At 28.4% G+C, this 24043-nt stretch overlaps 1 protein-coding gene across 1 annotated transcript in view; it reads left to right on the top strand.

Annotated features, from left to right (window-relative positions):
* Positions 1–5876: 5876 nt before the first annotated feature.
* LOC142319896 (uncharacterized) overlaps positions 5877–24043 on the top strand; it is a 143255-nt gene continuing 125088 nt past the window's right edge. Inside the window, exons 1-3 of the mRNA XM_075357569.1 lie at positions 5877–5957; positions 7165–7260; positions 13407–13489. Coding sequence (XP_075213684.1) covers positions 5877–5957; positions 7165–7260; positions 13407–13489 — 260 coding nt within the window. The remainder of the gene's footprint in view (positions 5958–7164; positions 7261–13406; positions 13490–24043) is intronic.

Genomic DNA, 24043 nt, shown 5'->3' with positions numbered 1-24043 from the left:
TGAAATTCCAGTTACTTGTCAGCCAACTCATTCCCCTCCAACTCAACAGACTTCTATTGTAAGCATAGAATTTTTTCTATTCTTATAAAGTTTAAGTAAACCTAAATTAATTAATGTTAATAACTAGTTAATATTATACTTAACACCAGTTAATTTAGTAAGCCTATTTTATCATACTTTCAAAAAAATTAACTATTTTTATTTTGATTACACCTTTTTAATATTATTCTAAAAATAGTTTTTAGCTTTCTTGTAGTGAGAAAAATAACAATCAGTAACATTTAATTTCCAAAAATTTCTGACATTATTGTTATTTGCATAACAATGAATAGACACATTTGAGTTTAATGAAAAATTAAATATTGTTTTTAAATATTTTAAATATTGAATTGTTCTAATTTTTGGAAGTTATTCTCACTTTTTAAAGATTTACATAGTTTATTAAGTACTATAAAATTGTTGTGTTTTATTAATGTAATATTACTTATAGTATTGGCTTATAACAAGTTGGCATTACAAAAGCATATTGTCATCAAAATTCCTTCTAACTAAACCCAGATAAACCTAGGAAAAGTAGACACAAAAAACAAAATGTTGCATCATTCGTTATTAATCTGTTAATTATCAATTTAAAGAAAAGCGTCCTAAAAAAGAATAATATTAAAATAATTTTTTACTAAAGACTTGACTTTTGGTTTATATGCTCATGAGTACTTTATTAGCAATTGCTACTTTATCAGATGAGTTTGTTTTTGTGAGAGGTTATCTCTAAAGTACAGACCGTTTCATTGTAAAAAAATTTATTCTTAGAACTTTATAAATATTTTTTATTTCTCTTAAGCTACATACCTTACACTACTTCTCTATTTAATTACCATATAAATTAAGACATTTATCGTAACGATACGCCAGCTTCAATATATCTTCATCATATTCTTCTACCACCAGTCAATTTAGTCACTGATTAACAGGATTTTTAAGTTTATTGTCACCTGTGAATTGCTTACCACTCAAAAGTTCTTTCAATTTCTCAAACAAATGGTAATCAGAAGAAGTTAAGTCCAGACTATATAGTGGGTGATTGCATCTTCCCAAATCAGCTGATTAGGAAGTCGAGAGTTCCAGCGTTCAAGTTCTAGTAAAGCCAGTTATTTTTACATGGATTTGAATACTAGATCGTGGATATCGGTGTTCTTTGGTGGTTGGGTTTCAATTAACCACACATCTCAGAAATGGTCGAACTGAGAATGTACAAGACTATACTTCATTTACACTCATACATATCTTCCTCATCCATCCTCTGAAGTATTATCTAAACGGTAGTTACCGGAGGATAAACAGGAAAAAGACAGAGAAGGGTGATTGTAAATTTCCCATCCAAATGTTCTCAGTAAATCACATATCAAAACCACAACATGTGGACGTGCATTATCATGCAGCTAGATGACACTGTTGATCAGCCACCCACATCGCTGATTTTGAATGGCACGTCATAACTTACCTAGAGTTTCACAGTAGGTTTCTGCATTTATAGTTGTTCCATGTGGGATGAAATCAATCAGCAGTATGCCAAACTGATCCCAAAAGAATGTGGCGATCAGTTTGCGTCCAAATGGCTGTGGCTTGACCTTTGTTGGTCTGGTTGGTGATTGAGGATGATACCATTCACTTGACTGCCATTTTCCCTCTGGTATGTAATATGAAATCCATGTTTCATTGCTGGTAACAATTGAATTAAGGAAGTCATCACCTTTTTCTGTGTAGCGCATCAAAAATCCTAAAGCAGATCCCATTCAGATTTTTTTGTAATGTTCCTAAAAAAGATTTGTGAACGTTGGGTACCGCACCCAACATTCACAAACCTTTCTGAAGACTAAATGGTCATGAACAATACGATCAATAACAGCTCTTAAAACATCAGGAAAAAGAAGGGCCAGGTCAGAAACCGTTGAGCGATGATCTTTTCTGAGATGTGTTTCAGCAAGTCTTCGGCAATTATTGAGGGTCTCCCTGTACGTTCTTCATCATGCACATTAATTCTGTTATTTCTAAACCTTTCACACCATTTTTGGACATTTCTTTCATTCATTACATTATCACTGAACACAGCAACCAACTGCCTATGAATTTCAGTCGGCTTGATGTTTTGATGATTTAAAAATGTATGTTTCCACGTACTTCACAATCAGCGGCAGCATTAATTTTCCTTTTAATTTTATAATGTAATAACTCGCACATAATCAAAGATACTACAAGGCGACAACTTACAGACAACAATGCTTTGTGTACATTACTAGTGTGGCCATGAACGACACAGGTTTGCCAACCTTAAAGAGAGAAATTTCTCCGCAGTCTTTACTTTAGAGATATCCCTCATATTAAAAAAATTCATTAATTATTAACTTATTAATGTTTAGGATTATGATTTAATAAACAACTGAGAAGATAGATGAGAACTGGTTACATTATTCGGTTGTTAATGTTGGCAGTTTGTAGAGATTAGAAATAATGATGAGTAGTTTAATTGTATTTAAAACTTAAAATGGATGAAATTGCATATATTTCAAAGTAATTAAAATTTATTTCATTAAATTACATCTCTAATTTTTCTGTAACTGTTACCACTATCAAAATGTGTTATCACTGCCACTCATGTGGTATATTTCTGTTATTTCTTTTTTATTATGTGTAATTTTCAAGAGCATGTATCTTTTAAAGAGTATATCTAAATTTCTTCTATTTCAGAAAAAATATCTTTGTATTTTTTAATATGATCTATGAAGTTAGATGTTTTAAATATAATTGAAATCAGTAAGTTTTTATTAAAATAATAATAATAAACATTATAAATTAATTTGGGTTAGCATTTTTGTTATTAAAAATATAAAAAGATTTACCAAAGTATTAAAAAAAATAAAAGTCAAGGTCAAAAAATATGACTTTTTTGTGCAGGTGGTAGCATACTTTGCTGTTATACTAAAGAATTCAAGTTCAATTCCCAGCTCAATATTCCAAACGTATACTAATGATGTTAGTAGTTCATATAATTTAAAAAGGAATGTCATAATTGAGTATTAAAAATGTATTTTCTTTATAGAAACATGTTAATTATTTTTAAATGATTTTTGTTTCAAGCATGTTCATTATTTTTTATTCTTTTTTTAATTTTTTTTTACTGGAGACTGTGAATAAGGTACATTGTTTCCCACAGAAGATGTACACATTGTTACTTTATATTGTTACATTCTTTTACTTTACATTCTTTTTTATGGTTTTAACACATGTAAAGCACTGAAAAATTAACATAATGAGGAGAGTAAAATTGTAAAACATACTACATAGAAATGATAAACAGAAACTTAAAATACACATTCAGGAACTCTTATAATCAATCTAAAAAAAAACAAAACAAACTTCAGTTGGGCTGTTTATATTAGGGAAAACAATTGCATATTTTTTAATTCTAAAATACATGTCAGTGTTGAAATGAATAGTAACAAATACACAAATAGTAGTATACTTGACAAAGTATACATAATAAAAAATAAAAAAAACAAACAATGAGAATATAATCCTGGAATAATAAATTTAAATCATAATTGATTCTTGTAAAATAATTTAATTGAACTTATTCAAAAATATGTAATTTTTATTTAACACTACATTTAAATTTGTAATTACTGGCTTAATAGTTTCATTATCTACCAGCAGATATCAGCAATGGAATAATTCCATTCTATTTTTAAATCTGAGATGTCAAGTGTTTATCTATTGTTTTAAAGTTTTATTATATTTTTAATAATTTTCCATAAAGTGTCTTCCAGAGAAGCAGAATTCTTTGCAAAATTACTTGACAAAGATTTAAAAAAAAAAGCAATTTGAGAAATATGAAAATTAATTTTAATAAAGTAATATAGTATGTTACTATTTATTATGTCATGAGATTTACCTTAAAAATAGGATAAGGATTATTTCCACTGTGTGCTGTATGCCACTTTTTGATTGAAACTGATCAATAGCTTCATTACTATCATTAACATTATTTGTGTCTTAAAAAACTGTCATCACTAACTTTGCTGTATAAATTAATGTGATGATTCTTTTAATTATTTTTTGGACTGTATGTACTATTTATACACTTACTAAGTATTAAGTGAATTAAATGTTTATTTCAACATAAAAGCTGGTCATTAAATTAATTATTAGTAAATTTATCTATTTTATTTCCCTTAATATTTGAATATCTGCAGGAGAACGAACATTACAAAAAAAAAAAGAAAATCAGTCTGATTAACAAAAATAAAATATTCAAAACATTAAACTGCTAGTTGATGCTTCAATGAATGCAAGAACTGATCTAATTAAAGGGAGCTAACCAGAACATTTGATAAATAATTTTCACACTGATAACTTAAAGGCTGCCGAACTTGATAATTGAATTATTAATTTTAGTTAGAAAATTACTATTATAAGAACTATTGGGTAAAATACTTTTTTTAAAAACACTCAGGAAGTCACTGTTTGAAATATTTTATTCTACTTCTGAAGCACTTAGTGTATCTTTAACCATTACTGTGGAAAAATATGAACTATTTGACCTATACCAAGTAGTTGAAGGTGGTGGTGGTGGTGCTTTCTAATTTTGTTTATTAAAATAAATAAATCAGATTTAAAGGATGTATTTAAGACAATGAACTAATAAAATGTTTTTCTCTGTTTTCTGATAGTCAAAAATTAGAAAATGGCAAAATTTTAATTTTATTTAACACCTTGTGTATTTTTACTTCACTTGAAATCTCAAAGATATTTTGAGTTCAGTCTTTTCTGGAATAAATCAATATGTAATATGTCAATCTTTTCTGGAAAAAGAAAATATTTTTAGCATATCAAAGTTCATGCCACTCTAAATTAAGCAATAATAATTAATCAAATATTTATTTCTGTCAAACCATGACAACAGGGTACTGGTTAGGTTTCTAATTTGAAATATAATAATGTTCAGGATATTCCACTTTAAAATCTTTAAAATTAAAAATCCATATGTAGATCCTTGCTGACCAAACCAAAGTGGTTTAAAAATATTGATTACATAAAAAAATGCATGCTTTATTAATATCTTATATACATTCTCCAAAGTTCATTTTTACTTTAATAAACAAATAGTTAATATAAAGAAAAAAAACATTTTTCTAATAATTATGCTCAAATCATTAGTAACTAAAATAACTAAAACGGTAACCTAGGTTTAACATAATATGTAAAAATGCAATTACCTATTTTTTTATGTTGAATAACAGGAATAGCAAACAGTCAAACACAAAAAAAATCATAAAAAATACAAATATCGCACAAATTATTGCGATTGCAGGGATAAGGAATTTGTCGACCGTGTCTACCCTCATATACACATTGACATCACATGTTTTCATGTTTGGACATGTTCAACAAGACAAGGATTTTCCTGTTCAGATAGTCCGCGAGATGGACTGTTTGTTTTAATGAGTATTAGAATTTCACCATCACCATAAATATAATGAAAAGTTACATTTGGTTTTTTGAAGGGAAATATTTTTTTTCCATTTGGAGTTTTTTAAAAGGGTAGAGCCTGGCACCTTTTTGTGTCATAAATTTCCACCAACTAACTCCAATTACAACATTGAAAATCTTACTGAACCAATTGAAAATGCTGTGGAACAGAATAAATTACCAGAACTTATTGAACAATTTGGAAACTACAAAGAATAACTGAACATTGATGACGTGCTCAACACAGAGGACTTATTGACGGCATCTTGTGATCTTGTTGCTGTCTGAGACTTTACTACTTCTAAAACAATGACGATGATGATAATAACAATGAATCCGAATTTATCATTATGAGCAAGGAAACAAGAGAAGAGCTTAGAAAATTAAAGCAGCATTTCTTACAAAAAGGATTACCAGAAGGCATCATTTTAGTAAGTGCTTATTAAAACATATGTACCAGGACTTAGTTTAAATTAAAATAGATTGTTATTTTAAACCATCTAATATAAATAAATTGTGTGTATCTGTATCTGGCCTCTTATTTTGATTTTTACATTATTTTTTTGTAAATGTGTTTTGATTAATATTCTTGTATACTGTAGCTTGTTTGATTAATATTTTTGTACCTTGCATTGTTTTTATTTCATTTTAGTATAGCATAGTAATTTTATTCACTTATTTTGTTGGTCGATTACAGTAGTACAGCATTATTTTTATTCAAATATGAATGTGGATGACAGTGTTTTATTTTCAGAAAAACAATTAAATCACTTGAATTTTACAGTCGTTTTAATTAGTAACAAATTTTTTTTAAATTCTAATGTACTGAAATAAATACAAAATACTGTTATATTCAAAGTGTATCCTTTTCTTATAATCAAACATAAATACTATCTTTACATTTTTCTTTGAAGTACTGGAAGTACTAGAAACTTTGAAGTACTGGCTCATCCTCAGTATAGTCTTGGATCTTGCCCTTCTGAATACCACTTGTTTGATCCACTCAAACAGGCATTAAGGGGCCATCGATTTACCTCGGACAAAACAGTGAAAGAAGCAGTACATTCCTGGCTCGGAACTCAACCGAAAACCTTTTTTTATGAGGGCATCAGGAAGCTTGTGCAACAATGGATCAAGTGCGTTGAAATGCAAGTGGACTATGTTGAAAAATGATGTACATATAAGTTTCCTATTTGTATTGCAATAAAATTTATAACTACATTGTGGATAATAATTGACTTACCCTCGTATAAAGAGAAAAAGAATCAGAGAAAATGCTTTGTTGGGTAAAAGTTTTTCTTTAATTACTTATAATGAATCCACAAAGATGAAATAAAAAGTGTCAAAGAAAAGAGTATATGTATCCAATTGATAGACCTTGAGCTTTTTTTAGGGCTGGTGGGTTATCACAAATTTGTATTAATTCTATTTAATTACTGTTAGGACGTTTTGTTTGTTCTTGAGCTATGATAATTTTAAGAGTATGAAGTTGGCTACATCCAACTGGACAATTCTTGACAAAAAGCATGGAATTACAATATAATTTTTTTTTCTGAATTTTAATGTGTATCCTTATTAATCTCTTATCAGTTCATTATGATTCATTATGTTCTATATTATTTTTTTTTTAATATCAAGGTTAGTAATGAAGATGAAATTAGAGATATTGTTCAGCAGGAACTGGCAGCCTTGCAGGCACAAATCAAACATAGTCAAGCAGTTTTGGCATCTCTGGTAAGCTATTAGGCTATCAAAAATATTTTTTATACTTTACATCATTCTTCTGCTGCAATATTAAATAACAAGATCCAAAGCAGAAAATGAAAATTTGGTTTACTTACCAGTTGCACTGGTTGGCATGACTTTTTTAACATTAATGAAAACGCTCATTTTGTGTTTCAATTTACTAGTTATTAAAATATCTATTAATAGAAATGTCTTACCACATCCTATTTCTGAGTATCTGTTTGTCTGTTAAGTGTTTTGAAATTACCTGGAATTATTTACACCTGGCTTTACTAGGTAATCCCACTGCATTCTACAAGCTTTTAAGACTATTATGTTTCTTTAAAGTTTAGATTGATTCTTTCTTGTGTACAGTTAAGTGTCTTTTAGTGATTTTGTTACATTTTATATATAATGGCAAGTTTTAGTTGTCGATGTTGCAAAAATCCAGCAGATAAGTTTCGTTTTACATATGGAAGAGTTACTTTAAAGTCACACATTTGATCTATATCTCAGGAAGTCAAAAAAGCCTACTTTTTATATTTTAAGTACCAGACTGGAGATCTATATAACTGTTTGGCTCTTGCTGTGTAAGTTGTGATGTAAATCTAGTGCTGTGGGTGCATGGCAAGTAAAATTCTATGCTGTTAGCTGTTTTTAAGGGGTGGAGAAAGCTTTCTGACCATATAAGTGATTGCTACTTCTGCAATACTAAAACAGAGTGTTATTCAGAAAAACAAAAGAGCAAAATTGAGTATCCAAATTTGCCTTCAACTCTTCAGGCCCATTCCACATAGCCAGAAATTACTGTGGCAATTGCAGCTTTAAAATTGGACAATGTTATGTTTTCCGATGATTCTTATTCTTTATCAACATCTGATTCACAATTTCCTGAAGCCACTAGTAGTGATATTTTTACCAACCACTATCTAATAACCTATCTAGCCTCATCTAATAACTCAAAATGAATTAAATGATTTGGTATGTGACCTGGGTTTGTCAAAGCAAAAAGTTGAACTTCTTGGTTCCAGAAGATGTAGGTTAAAGAGTGGAACCTGTTAGATACAGAAGTGTTGGAGTATAACATTTGCAAATTTTTATAAAATAGAAGGATCGCTATGAGTTTGTTATGATACTGATGGTTTAATGGATGAACTTAATTTGAGACATATACCTTCCGTGTGGTGTATTTTCATAGATTCATGTAAATACAGACCAATTGCAGTATTGCTTCATAATGGAAATGAAAAACCATATATTACTTTAGCCTCAGCGACAACAAAAGTAAATGTGTTGATACTATGAACAAGTATCAGTGGGATATTTGTGGAGTGATATAGGTATATTACTGGGGCTTCAAAGGGTTTTTATTTTTATGCGTATGGTTACCCAGCTCCATTATACTAGTCTTGTTAGAATTATATATATATTGATGATTATATAATATATATATTGATGAAGGGTACTTCAACACGTTTCCAAGTAATATGATCTTCTGACAATTTGGTCCAATGTACTTGATAATATCATCAATCCAATGAGTATTTGGTCTTTTTCATGGGCTTTAACATCCATAGTGATTGTGATGAAAGATGGCACTTGTGTTAAAACTACTGCATCTCAGTTTTACTTGCATCTTATGAAGGTATTAAATGAAGGTACTGGGAAAAATTCATCATAAATTGTTACAAAACAAATAATAAATAACTAATAAAAATAATGAAATTGTTAAGAAACATTATTATTTTCAACCATTGTTTTATTTGTTTTCTTATTTAATTATTATTTAAATTATGATGTAGACCTAATAGAATTAAATGTTATGCTCCTATTCATGGATAAGAGATTATTGTGCAGTCTCTTGCTGGTAATGTTATAGTAGAATGACTCATAATTTCCAGAACTCATGTTATTGTGGCTATATACTTATAATCTTACTTTGTTTTCTCATATTATGATGTCATTGTATAATAGTATAAATTAATTGCAATACCAGTCTTCAGTCTGTTGTAGTGGTGGGATAAACAGTTCTTTCTCAGGAATCGATTTGATTCTCAGAAAGGATTTTAAACAGAACTGTTCATCTGATTTAATGATTATTTTCCTTGTCACCACTACCAGTAATGTAAACTGTAATGTGCATGCTCTTCTTCATCCATGTTCATCTCTCTTCGTACTCCTGTTCGACTCAACTGATGCATACCTGTTAAATGTCTGCAATTCTTATCTTTTCAACTCTTTTTCGGCCCTTTAAGAAAGATTGCTATTATGAATTGAATCGAACTGTAACTGAGAAAGATTTGGTTTTCCATTGCCTATCCAGTGTATTGAGAATCATGAACAGAATCGGTTTCTCCCGCAACCCGATTCTTGATTCTTTCATTCAGTATAAAGAATCGAATTGAAGGAACTACTCGTTCACGATTCTTCCCATTACTAGCCTGTTGGGTTCATTAAGCCCTTAGCTGTGATAACTAATAAATTAATTAGATTTTTAATTTCCATATATTCAGTTCTTGTTGGTTTCTTAACGCGTTTATGTCAGACAGTTTGGAATAGTATGTTAATTTGCGGTTTTTTTATTTTTTGTTTTTAGATTTTTGTTTTTTGTAATTTTTCTGAGATTATCTCAAGTGTAATATAAATAAGTTGGTGACACCCTTTTTTTCTGGTCAACATGGTTGTACAATTAAGAGTGGTTTGAGAGGTTTTAAAAAGCTGTTGAATTTTTTAAAAAGCTGTCAGACTTTGAATTCAGAAGTGCGTGCGACTAACTTTGATTAAGTTCAGGAACTCATTGCCGAAGTATGCGGTGTTAGTTGGAGGTCAGTACAAAGGATATGTAAGACAGCTAAGGAGTGCGATAGTAATGACAGTTATGTTCAGTTTAAAATGGAAAAATAGGCCACAAAATTCAAATCTGTTACTGGATGATTTCAACCTTTATGTATTGCACAGAATCATATATCAGTACTATGACTGGAATGAAATCCCTACCTTTAAGAAGCTCAGAAAGGAAACAGGAAAAACCGGATTTAAATCTATCGTTTACTACTGTTTGCCATATTTTGAAAAAAATTAATTTTATTATAAAAAAAATGAAAGGTGGTCGACATTTCTTAATGGAAAAACCTGATATTGTATTAAAAAGAATTGAATTTTTAAAGATATTTCACAAATTAAAAGCGTCAGGTGATAATCAACTAATGTTTTACATAGATGAGACGTTTGTTAGTGAAAATCATTCTCATAAATATGTATGGAAAGATTCAAAGAAAAATGGAGAGATTAAAATACCCATCGGAAAAGGCGGTCATTTAATAGTGTGTTGTACAGATTTGGCCAAAATAGGGTTCATTAAAGAAGTAAATGGGTTTTCTGCAGTAAATCAAAAGCTAGTTCAGATTATCATTCAGGAATGAACAGCGACAATTTAAAAAATTGGTTACAAATGATTTTTTGAACTACAAGAAGGGAGCGTAATAGTAATAACTGATAATGTAATTTATCACTCTGTTACGGTGAATAAAGTCCTCACCAACAGCTAGGGAAGTTGAAATTCAACAGTGGCTTCAAGAAAAAGCGATTGCTTGCAATGGTACTGCAACTAAACAAGAGCTATTGCAAAAAATACTTCTGTATAAGATTGAACGTAAACTGTATGAAATTGATGTTATAGCCAACAAGAAAGACATTCTTTTATTCGCCAGAAATAAACTCAATATAATGCAGTAGAGCTTATATGGGTGCAAGTGAAAAGAAATAAGTTGCTGATTGAACTCGAACTATCAAGTTGACAGGTGTTGAGAAATTAATTAATAAGGAATTAGAAAACATTATGGCAGAGGACTGGAAAAAATACGTTATGTATACAGAAGAGGAACGAAGAGGATTTCTGCAATGAAGTCATACGAGTTGATGTAATAAAAAATTCATCATAAATCTTCAGGAATCAGACTTTGACGAAAATGATTTTGATACTTCAGACAACAATGAAGAAGATTAGTACTGTAAGTAAACATTACAAATAATGAATTTTTGTATGATTTTCAAGTGAGTGTTTTTACTTTATTTATTCAGAATTCTATGAAAGAGGTTTCACTGCTGAAATAAAATATTAAAAATAAATCATGACCAAACAGTTACACGAATTTTTAAATTTCTTTGTTATAATAAATTGTATCATGTTTACTGATACGATTTTAATGGCTTTTGTAATCTGTTATTCTTTTTATACAGTTGAGTCTTTGATAGGAATATTGTGAATAGTTGTAAAAAGTAAAATTATATGAACATAACAACACCAACAAAGATAATAATGATAGTTACAAAAATTATATTTTTTTAATTTTGTATAAAATAATCTGATAAAACTGTGTGAAAGTCAATAATAAACCATGCCCGTGTGTCGCTGGTTTGTTGAGCAATGAAGAATGCACGCTCAACTACTTGTGGTGACTATACTTTTTTAATGGATCGTTTCATACCTTTCCCACCTCAATTAAAAGTTTCATATTAAATACTTTATTTTCAAAATACTGTCATCTTATTCAAATGGTTTAAAGGATTATAGCAATGTGTTTTTTCCTGTAAAGTATCCATTGAAACTAAAGATAAGGTTGTCTTGTAAAAAAACACTCTGCATGCTTAAATAATAGTAATTTTGGGCTACATCTTAATTATAATTGTTGAGAAATAATCATTTAATCTAGCTCCAAAAGAATAGAATTTTTATCTCGATCGATTTTGATTTTATAGTTAATCAAAATTGATGTTCTCAAAAAAAATTGTAAAGTTTTGTAGAACTTGTAGAAAAATCATATTAGAGTCTTTTAGAAAAATTGTAGAGTTTTCTGCCTTTCACACCCCTATTTTTCAAACGAAAGACTGTAACTAAAATTGGCCAAATCCAGTAGCACAAAAATAATTGCAGTTTCCAACGATATCTTCAGTTTTATTGCGCGATTTTTTTTTTACTGAGATACAATAGTTACAACACAAGCACCATATTTCATGGCAACCACTATAGTGATATTGATTCAATTGCTTCTTTCTTTTTCTGTATAGCCTCTGGAACCACCGTTAGGTATTATTTCAGAGGATGAATGAGTATGATATGCATGAATGTAAATGAAGTGCAGTCTTGTAGTCTAGATCGACTGTTCCTGTTCAAATAAGTTCTTCCCTTGATAAACCATCTTGTTTCAAATTAATTAAAACTCTCTTATTTGCGTTAAGACAGAATTGAATTTTCTTCAGTACAGGATTATCTGGCAGTCTCTTAATGTGAAAATGTAACAATATTTTTTAGCCGTTCTTATGTGTTTCTTATGTGACTTTCTTAATTCAGTAGTATTCACAACTGTTTTTACCAGTATTGAAGTGACAGTAAAATTATACTGTCAGTTTCAGTACTATAATAATAATAATAAAATTATACTTTCACCACTGTTTACCAGTAACTCACCAAACAACATCTTGTATTCACCCACTGTCCACAAAGGAATGCTCGTGACATACTCATCACTTGTTGTTACCAAACGCTTACTGTTATTGTTGTCAATGCAACCGTGTCGAATTCAGACTTGTGAAACTATTCACTGTTATTGCTTGTTATGACGACTGTGCTGAACATGGCATCACTGAACTATTGACTTTCTCTGATGGTCCTGGCAGTAATTAATCTTCTAGCCTGCAGAACCAGTACCTAACTATTCTTTTTAATTGCTGAAGCATAATAACTTTCATTGTCTGTGCCTTTATATTTTTCTGTAAGTTCATATTCCGGTTTGGTAACCCTTCTGATCGAACAAAAGATTTTGTAGGTCTCATTGTCTATATTACAGATTGTCAACAGACCTGTTACTCTGAGAAAAGTATTCCTTTTAGTTCTTTATGGAATCTTCTTTTAATTATTATTTTTTCTTCTTTCTTCTTAATCAGAAGAAATCGGTTATCCTGGTCTTTTGTACTCATTCTATAATACTATTGATAAGTGGGGAAGATGTTCATTATTTAGCACTCATTTTTGTTTAGCTATAACTTTTACTATGGTTATGTTTGTGTTTAATTATGTATTTATTATAAATACTATACAACTCATTTCTTATCTTAATTGTGTAAGTAATTAATTCATTGTTTTCATGAATTTATAGGGTACTAAGGCAAAGCTGCCTTTTCCAGCTCCTGTCCAAATGCATCGTACAACTCAAACCATACAGCAGGATTCTCAACCAAGGTAAAACATTTTTTCATAAAATCTTTTTTTGGATGGGAGAAATAATTAATCAGTGACCAAAATTACAAGAACATTTTACCCGAAGTTCATTATTGTCGTATTTTTAAGTATTTTCTTTGTAGATAATATCTATATGTAAATAATAGCACTAGAAAACCTTCAGAATTTTGATTTGTAATTTTTTTTCTAATATTTGTTTTTGAGTTGGATAGTCAGATTTTAGTTTCTACCATTTTCCCTTAATAATTGTCTTTTACTGGTTGACTTGGCAATTCATCTGACTGGCTTCACTGGTTACATTCATTTCCTTTCAGTTTGTCTATTCACAGAATACATTCTTTGGATCAACATATTTTGGATTGTATCTATATTCTTTCACTCTGTTGATGGCCTAGTAGCTCACCTCTAAATTTTCTCTACTGAAAAATGAATAATAAATAAGAACCTTCTTATTAATTTAAAAAAAAAATTGTTTATTTATGTATGTTTTTTCAATTTGCTATATAATTAAAATTTATTTTATACTACTCTTTGTTATTATAAATTTGTTTTACTTTCTGTTTCAAAACTGTTTGTTAGTGATCTACTTCAAATAACAAGTTATTTGTGCCAATTTAAAATATCAACAACAAATTTACACAGTATCTTTATGTATCTGTATATGAACATTATATTTGTGAATAACTCCTGAACTGCAATGAACTGAATTCAACAAAAGATTTGGTTTTTAATTTTTCCATATAACAAAGTGTTAAAAATGAAAAACAAAGTCATTCTTATAGTGAAGGGAACAAGTTATAATTAATTAATAATTAATGTACTTTTATAGAATTAACTAGGCAACAAAAAAATGTTTAGGCACCTTATATGTCGAAAATTACATTAAACAATAGATATATAATAAAAATATTGTTAAAAGGTTGTTAAAGTAAGTATTGAATATGAAATAAAATATTTTATCGATAGCAGTATTTTTTACTTGTGAACTACAATGAAATAAAATGTTTTATCAAAATTTATTTATGCACATCATGTTTTAAATACAAAATATGATTATTTTTTTAAAACAAATTTTTAGACAAATGTTTATTAATCATAACAATTTAAGATTGTGTGAATTATTAAATAGTTTTAATTATTTTTGTGTAGTTGTGAGGTTATGAATATTAAATAAACTGCATTCAATAATTTTAAGGCAGTAAAATTTTGCTACTGAATTATTTTTATTTAATTATGAAAATTTATTTTCTCAGTCTTTGTCATGTTTTTTCTTTCATAAAAAAAATGATTAACCTTCGCAATATATTTTTTGGCATAATTTAATAATTTTTTACTGAAATCTTATTTTTTCATAATTGGATTTCTCCTAATTTTAAAATATTTTTGATTATTATAATTCTTCTATTAAAATAGTAAATTGATAGATCAAGATGACAAAATCAGCATATTTCCTGATGTAGAAAATAATTGTAATAAGTTATTATTTTTATAAAATAAAACAAAATCCATTGTTAATGTAAATATTGAGTTCTGATTTGAATTGAGCATTTTTTGTACTAGATCCTAACCACAAGTACCATGAATGAAAAAAAAAAAATTTGAATTACTGAAAAAATCTGTGATATTGGATATCTCTTATCAACCAGCCTGCCATAAAATTTGAATTCACTACCTTACTCTCCCATGCTTTACTGCGATGGAGTTGTCCAAAATCTGCTATCATCTCAAAGTACTACCAGTAGTCTGAACAAAGCGATCAGAACACTCAGTGAATTGTTAATGAGAAGATGGTGTTTACTTAAGAGGAACGTGTTTTTGTTGTTGAGTCTTACGTCAGTATGCAATCAGTAATTGCTAATTGCAGTGCTAAAATCCTTTTGTCATAAGTATTGAGACAGACCAATTCCTTATAAGATATCAATATTGAGGTTAGTGATCAGACAGACATTTACTGCAAATGGCAAGGAACCTAGAAAATTGAGGACAATGTTGAATGCAGACACAGTTGCTGAAATCAATGATTGATTAATTGCCTTGCCAAAAAAATCAATTAGATACTTGTCAGCTGAAATTAATTTGCCAAACTTAACATTCATTGGGCTGTAATAAAACAGTTAAATGTACAACCATATTGAATTCCAATCAAATAATGTGAACAAAAAACAAATACTGTCATTGTTTATAATGTTTGTGCTGAGGCGATTTATGAACTTGGTTTTTTATTTTATGACGTATGGTTCCATTTGAATGGCTATGTAAACAGTAAAAACAGTAGAATTTGTAGTGCTGAAAATCCTCATGCCTATGAAGAAAAAACTATTCCACCCGCAGAAGTTTAGCATCTGTTGTGCGATATTATGTAAAAAGATTGCTGGTCCTATTTTCTTTTAGTACACCACTAATACAGAATAGTATTAGAATATTTTATTTGCAATTCATTGCATTCTTGGAAGAGGAGGATTGATACCGTTGGTTACTACACGATTGTGCAATGTGATTCACACTATGAAAAAAAATTGAGGAAATGAAGTGGATCGATATCATTGGTGAAATTTTTGAACATTTATTGTAAATTACAGTATAAACCACAGTGATATAAATAAATTAATTTTATATATATATATATATATATATATATATATATATATTTAAATAAATTAAAATATTTTAATTTTTTTAAAGGTCTAAATTCTTTTTTTTATTTTTTCAAATCATACATTTTTCTGTTTCGTTTTGTTTTTAATAATAAAAACTGATTTTTTTATGTCTTTCATAGACTTCGTTAAATCAATTTTCTTAAAATAAAATCCTCTACAAGTTTGATAATAAAATATGCTCATTTATTAACCATTTAACAAAGTTATTGTACTTCAAACCTACAAACAAAAGTGTTTTTTGTCACTGAATTTTTCTGTTTTATGTCGGATATCATGAAAATTACATGAGATACAGTTCTTGGACCTGTTTTATTCAATTTCTCAGGTCAAAAAACATAAGAAAACATCAGTTTAACCCCTTATATAATGCCTTAAAATTTCAATATGACCTCATTTCACTGGGTAACTGAAATGTAGGTGAAATTTTTTGTTAGCCAGCACTAGATAACAAAACGCTTTTCAACATATGTTTGTATGAATTTTTTTCCTTATTTCAAGCTCTAGAATAAGTTCCCAAATTATTTCCTTTTCTTTCTGATTCACTTATATACAAGTTTACTGGTCATCAAAGGTAGGTTAAAATTTTATTCTGTTGCAGGTGTACAATCACCCAATTTATTTTTTTCGGTAAATGAGATGACTTATCACAGAGAATTCAAGTAATTTACATAGTTCTAAATTTTTTAACATGAAAAGATTTTATTGTAAAATTATGTTTTGAACTAATATAAAAAAATATTAATTCTTTTAATTATGAATAAAATATGAGAATTTTCAGAAATATTATGTACATCTGTTTATTTTTAAGGGTTTTGTTTGTACCCACCTATTATTTCAATTATTTTGGGGAAAGTTCTAAGGAGTCTTTAGTAAATTTTGAGGAAGGGAGAGAAAGATTTCTTTCAGTTTGCAGTATGAAAGCATGAAGTTATTTTCAAATAACTTTTTTCCCCAATAGTTCTGTTTGTAATATATATATATATATATATTATAAACATATATATATATATATATATAGTAGTAGTATATATATATATACTACTTCATATATGTGTATTTTATATATATATATACACTTGGATTGAGGAGAGATAGTGAGTATTTGGTTCTGCTATCAGACCAATATTTTTTTTAGAGATGTTACTTAGGTGTAACTTTTTGAAGGTGCCATGTTTTGCCTATATCCTATTGTACAGCAATTTGTTCTGAAAATTGAAAGATCATGTTTTATAGGGTAATTAGAAGTGTTGTATATGGGTGTGTCAGTTCCAGACAGGTTTTCTGTAGATTTTGAATGTTTACCTATTTTAATGTTTTCTTATTGAGATCCAAGAAGTTTATGCTTTAATATTTTTCATAATCAGTGAAGAGGTTCTGTTTTTGTCAATATTATAAGGAATAGTTACATTCCCAGCTATTTCTATTATAAAGGTGGATATAACATGGATATGTATTTATGCCAGTATATTATTTTGTGTGAATATCTTATAATAAATTTACAAAGTTTAAACTCTGATAAATAACAGACATTCACAATGCTGTAACTCCTAGTAGCAGTCTCTAAACATTAACATGAAATGAAAGCTAGCTCAAAACCTTTTTACAACCTTGCCTTAAAAAAAAAATATTGTTGTTAGACAATTTTAAAAAGTTTAATTTTAATTTTTCCTCCAGTTTAATTTTTCCTCCTGAATTAACAAGATCATTGACTGCTCTTTTAATTAATATCCTTATATTATTTATCTGGTCATATAACTCTTCATTTCATTTGATGATAGAAACTTCTAAGTATCATGAATAAAATGTTTGATCTCTGTATAAGTTGAAACTTGACAAACGATTTTAGTTTTCACCTTTTTCTATGAAGATTTTGAGAGTGAGTCTTTTTAAAGAAATCATTTCACCTATGTTACAAAAACTACACCTGATAAACAAAACTATGGCTGTATTAATTTTACAGTATTGCGGTAAATATTGAATTGTTTCATGAATTTAGTAAATTTCAGATTAATTTTTTCCTTGTATTGTTGTATTTTTATTATTTGTTTGTTGATTATAGTCGGGAATGAGAATTATTTAAAATGATAAATGTCACTAATTCTATAAATAAAATATTTTTGCAACTTTCTTAAGTGAATGGCACCGCTGTTCTCACTTTGGAACCAACTGATGCTGACAGTTTAAACATTTTTATTTTTAATTTGGAGCAACTATATTTAGAATGTGTTTAAAAAGCATTCAGAAAGGTGTTTGATTTGAATTATGTTTGTTCATTTAGTATATATACAATTATGATATATATATATATATATATATATATATATATATATATATATATATATGAGTTGCGACAATAAAGTAATGAGACTGATGTGAAAAAAAATGTTGCTTACCGTTTTAGTCATTTTTACCACACACTTATTCCAGTGCTTCTGCCATTGATGGTAACATTTCTGGAACTCATCTTCTGTAATATCCTCCAAGACCCTCATCACAGCTTTTTGGACATCTTGTGTTGTTTGAAAATGGTGTCCCTTGACCGCCATTTTGACTCTTGGAAATAGAAAAAAGTCGCACGGAGCGATATCTGGTGAATAAGGTGGCTGTGGTAGTACTGAAATTTGTTATGAGGTTAAAAATTGCTGTACTGACAGAGCAGTATGGGATGGCGCATTATCGTGATGCAGAATCCAATTATCAGCAATGTTGACACGGACACAAAGAACTCGTTTACGAAGTCTTTCTAAAATTTCTTTGTAGAAATATTGGTTAACTGTTTGTCCAGGAGGCACCCACTCTTTATGAACAATTCCCTTGGAATCGAAGAAGCACACAAGCATGCATTTCACTTTTGACTTTGACATGCAAGCTTTTTTTGGTCTGGGTGATACCTTTGAGCACCATTGCGAACTTTGGCGTTTTGTCCTTGGATCGTATTGAAAAAACCAACCTTCATCACCAGTGATAACACTGCTCAACAAATCTGGATTGATTTCCGTTTGCTCTAACAGATCGGCTGCCACATTTTTCCGTGTTTCTCACTGTTATTGTGTGAGATTTTTGGGGACCATTTTTTCACAGATCTTTCTCATACCAAGATCTTCAGTTAATATTAGACGAACCGTTTCTCGATCTATGTAGAGTTCTTCTGCAATTTCACGGATAATCTTCGATCAGATCGTTCGATTTCACGCACCCTGGTCAAGTTGACATCTGTCCGTGAGGTTGATGGTCGTCCATTGCGGTCTTCATCAACAACATTCGTTCTGCCTTCACTAAAACTTTTATGCCACTGAAAAACTTGAGCTCTTGATATAACCTCCTCTCCAAAAGCCTTCTGAAGCTTACCATAAGTTGTCGTTGCATTTTCACGCAATTTAACGAAAAAAGAAATGGCATACCGTTGCGCAATATTTTGCGGTTTCATTTCTGTGACGAGAGACACAAACACGTGTTCACTTATTACAGCACAACTCACGACTGAGCAGTTGCATCAATGTGCCGCTTGGACTAGAAGTAGCTTATAGACCAAGGTCAAAGATGGTGTGCCTACACAAGCTGCAGGGTTGCCACATCTTGCAAAGAAAAATCAGTCTCATTACTTTATTTTCGCACCTCGTATATATATTTTTTTTAATAAAAGTATATATATACATTTTATACATTAATATATATTTGTTAAAATAAACAGACTTAGTTAAAATCCAACATATTTTTCAATTTTCTAAGTATGTATTTACCTAATTAGAAAAATCAACCAGTAATAACAGATAACACTTGGGTGAGAACAGCAGCACCAGTCACTGAACAAGGTTGTAAAGGCAACCTTTACAACGTTGTGAAGTATGATATTATAAATATTTTATTTATAAAATAGTTCTGTGAAGTTTTTAAATAAAATTCATTTCAAAAGTTGACAATTCTTATTGTTTCACTATTCTCTATACAGTATTATTTTATTACAAAACTAGTTCATTTTTAATTTCATACTTACTTTATACATATAATACTTCTTTTATTGGTTCATTGAACTTTGAACTGAATGTAATAATGTTAAACCATTAGACAAATGTGTTGATGATTTAAATTTCTTAGGTTAATAATAATTTTTTTTATGTGTCATCTTGTTACTTTTGTAAAAGTAATTTGTGATTTTACATGAGCTGATAGTACCTAAAATCTAAATGTTTCCTGTTGATCTTACATTTCTTATTAATATAGATGTGTTAATAATATGAATTTCATGTGTTGATAATAATATAAGTGCATATTTTATCTACTTATAATCAATTTCAAGCTTATGCTGAATGTACAGTGAGGTTGTTCAGTATTTTCTCATTGTGTTGTAATCAGTATAACAAAAAATATGATATTAGTTTTCCATTTGTTGATCTGCTTCTGTTTTTATGTATAAATTTGTATCTTAAAAATGGATTAAGGTACTTGAATAAAATTTGATTTTGTTTGTAAATTGTCATTTTCTAAAAAATACACAGAGAAATTTTATGTTTTCAAATTTAAACAATATTAATTTTATAAAAGTCGTCAAAGTTATACCATCATATTAGATGCATAATTACAAATAGAACATCAAAAATTAATAAATTGTGATGTAGTTTTAATTTTTATTAATTAAAAATATAATTGTTTTTATAAACATTTCATTAATATCAAATTTTATCTTATTTCTTAAAAAATTGTAATTGTTTGTTTTTAATTTTACTTTTAATTTACATAGTAAAAAATCAGTTGCAGATTGCGTTATAAAGGCCTGTTTATAAGTTAACACTTTTTTAAATATTGAAAATTACTATTTTTGAAAAAATAATTAAGACTGGTTCTGGGTTTAAATCTCATGGATTTTTTTTTTTTGAAATGCTACAACAAAAATTCATCTTTCACAAGTGACTGAAATGTACACGTAGCTACAAAGAAAGGAAAAAAAAAATTTTATTCTGTTTGAAGGCTACATTTTTAATTTTGTGCTAAATTTTATCTGTTCTAAAAAAAAACATTTTTTATAAATGAAAATTTCTTAATTATCTGGTAATGATTGATTAGTATACATTTTATGAAATTATTAATCATATAAATCATAAAATAATCATGACATAAATTGTATTATTAATAATTTAAAAATCATAATACGCTTAAGGATATTAGTTTATTAACAGTAATTTGCCCTAAAAATCATTCTTTTTCACTACTGACGTTCCCCTTACAGTGAATCTGAGCCTCACGGGAATGGAGAGAATTCAGGCAGTGAGTGGGTAAGAAATGAGTAAAATATTATGTCATTAGAACCCAAAAATACCTTAATATAATGAATGTGTTAGGTGGAAAATTAATTAACTCTGAGCTTGAATTTAAATTTTGTTGTGTGAAATAAAACTTTAATCCATATCTTAAAAATGATTTTCATTATCCTGCCAAAAATCATGCTTGATCAGGCACACATCCTATACCAACGAGATAATTCTGTAATTGGGACTCAAGCAATTGCTATGTAAAGCAATGAACTGGATTAACAAACATTTATTAGAAATTATTTTGAAAATTTATTATGTAATTTTTTAAGTGTACTATCTTATAAACAATAATTTTTCACTATTCTTCTCTCCAACAGTAGTGATTATGTCTGATATATTTTGGTTTCATTTTTATAATATTGATTCATGTTAATGTACTGTATCTATAATTTTTTACACGTCTTTTTCCACTGAATATTCTTCTGCATTTTTTTATTTATTAAAAGTATATAATTTTTATTGTTTTGTCATAGAAACTTTCATTCAAATTATTTTCCAATTTGTTATGAAAAGTAATCATTCTGTATAATTTTCACCACCTGTTATAATGGACAGCAGAATTATCATAAAAATTTGTTTTATTGCTTATCTAATATTTGTTTGTATTTCTTTTTCTTTTTTTTTTTTTGTTTACATTTTTTCTCATTTACGACTTGCATAACTAGTGTTTTCCTTTACTTGACTAAACAAGTACTTTCTTCTAGTAATTGTTTTCTTAATAGTATTTCTTTTACATTGACTACTATGGCCATTAAAAATGTTTGCATTATTTCATTTATTTTATTGTAATCATTTCATTTGCTAAATAATTTTTATTTAAAATGGATTACAGAAATTTAAAGCAAAAACAAAACTATGATTTTACAAAAATAGGATTATTAACAATTCATTTCGTTTTGTAAAAATAAATATAAGTAGTCCTGTGTTTTAATGGTCATGATGAGCAATTAATTTTTATTTATGTTTATAATTACAGTATGGTTGTGACAAGATAATTCTTCCATTAATTACAACTGTTTTTCTGTAGTAAGGTTAATTTTGCTTAATATATTAAACTGTTTAAGAATGTACAAATAATTTTGAAGCTTGTTTTCCTGTATACAAAAATTTCTATAAACTAAAAGCTGTTAAAATAGAAAAAAAACAAATATTTCAAGGTGACTGTCTAAATCATTATATTTATGTTTAAGTTTTGGTTATGTTAATTTAAATTGGTCATTATGGTTTATGTTAAGTTTACATTATTAATTTTCTTCAGAATAATCCAGATTATTATTTATAAAGACAGAGAAATCAATCTGAACAAATTATACAGTACTCGGTTAATGTAACTATAAACATTAAGAATTTTCTAAGACTTTCAGAAAACTACAGAGTTTCTGTAAAAGAGTAGATGATTGTTGATTAATAGAATGATTTATTGACAAGAGAGAGAGTGAAGGAAAGTCAATTGATATAGTAAGGAATTTTAGACCAGAAGTGTAAAGAAATGAGAGATTGTGAGTGATGGTACAAGGGAGAGGGTGTAGGCAGTGACGTAAAAATTTGTTACTTATACAAAACTTAAAATTTTACCCTTCTTTTTCAAAGTTAAGTTCAAAATTAAAATTATTTTTACATTTATCTACCTGTTTTCTTTAAAATAATAATAAAAATGTTTAAGAATAATTTATTAAACCAGTAAAAAGTAATAAAAATTAGCATATATTAAGCCTTACACATATACGAACTCTGAATTAAGATGTCAAATGGTTGTAAAAATCATAAAATCTAACAATATTGTGCAGATCACAATCACAATTATTCTTTTACAGTATTCTTTGTTACTTAAACAAAAAGTTAGTGTCCTACAAAATAAAAATATGTTCACCATTACACGTATTAAATAAAAATATGTTCCCCCTACATCTATGATAAAGCTTGAGAATTAACACCTCATTTAGAAAGAAAAAAGTATTTCAAAAAACATTCAATCAGATAAGTTATATTTTTAGAGTTGGGATTATGTAATCTACTATCCATTTGATAATGGCTTAAACTTCTAACCATGTTATCCCATCATCTTGAGAAAAGTAATAAAAATATCAAGTTGCTAAGTCAGAAAGATAGCCAGAAAAAGTTTTAAAACCAAAATTTTTAGATTTGGGGAGGTGTATGAAAACCAAAAATATGTTGAAGTAAAAGTTTTATAAAGCTCAACTCCCTTCATTGTATAGTTTCTCAATAACTTTCAATTCTTTTTCCTTCTCCCTGCCTTCTCTGTTCTCCTTCAATTAATACATTTTTAAATATTGTAATACTACGACTGTATTCAGTGTTAAATTTTTGGGAAACTTATTAGGCGAAAACAGGTTGTTTCTTTTTGGACCCCGCCCCCCAGGATCCTTTAATAAACAAAAAAATTGAGGGTCTAAAAAAGACTACTCTTAACACCAGAACATTCATATGAAATTATATCTGAGTGAAGTTGAATTATTTCATGCAGTAGATTAAGCAGATGGAAAGTAATTAGATAACTATGAACCAGAAGCTGTTTAACAAACTGTGTGCAGATGTAATTGTATATAGAGTGATTTTTATTCAGTTTA

Source organism: Lycorma delicatula, chromosome 2 (assembly GCF_047948215.1).
Source record: "Lycorma delicatula isolate Av1 chromosome 2, ASM4794821v1, whole genome shotgun sequence".
NCBI lineage: Eukaryota > Metazoa > Arthropoda > Insecta > Hemiptera > Fulgoridae > Lycorma > Lycorma delicatula.
This window is presented reverse-complemented; position numbering and strand designations above follow the sequence as displayed.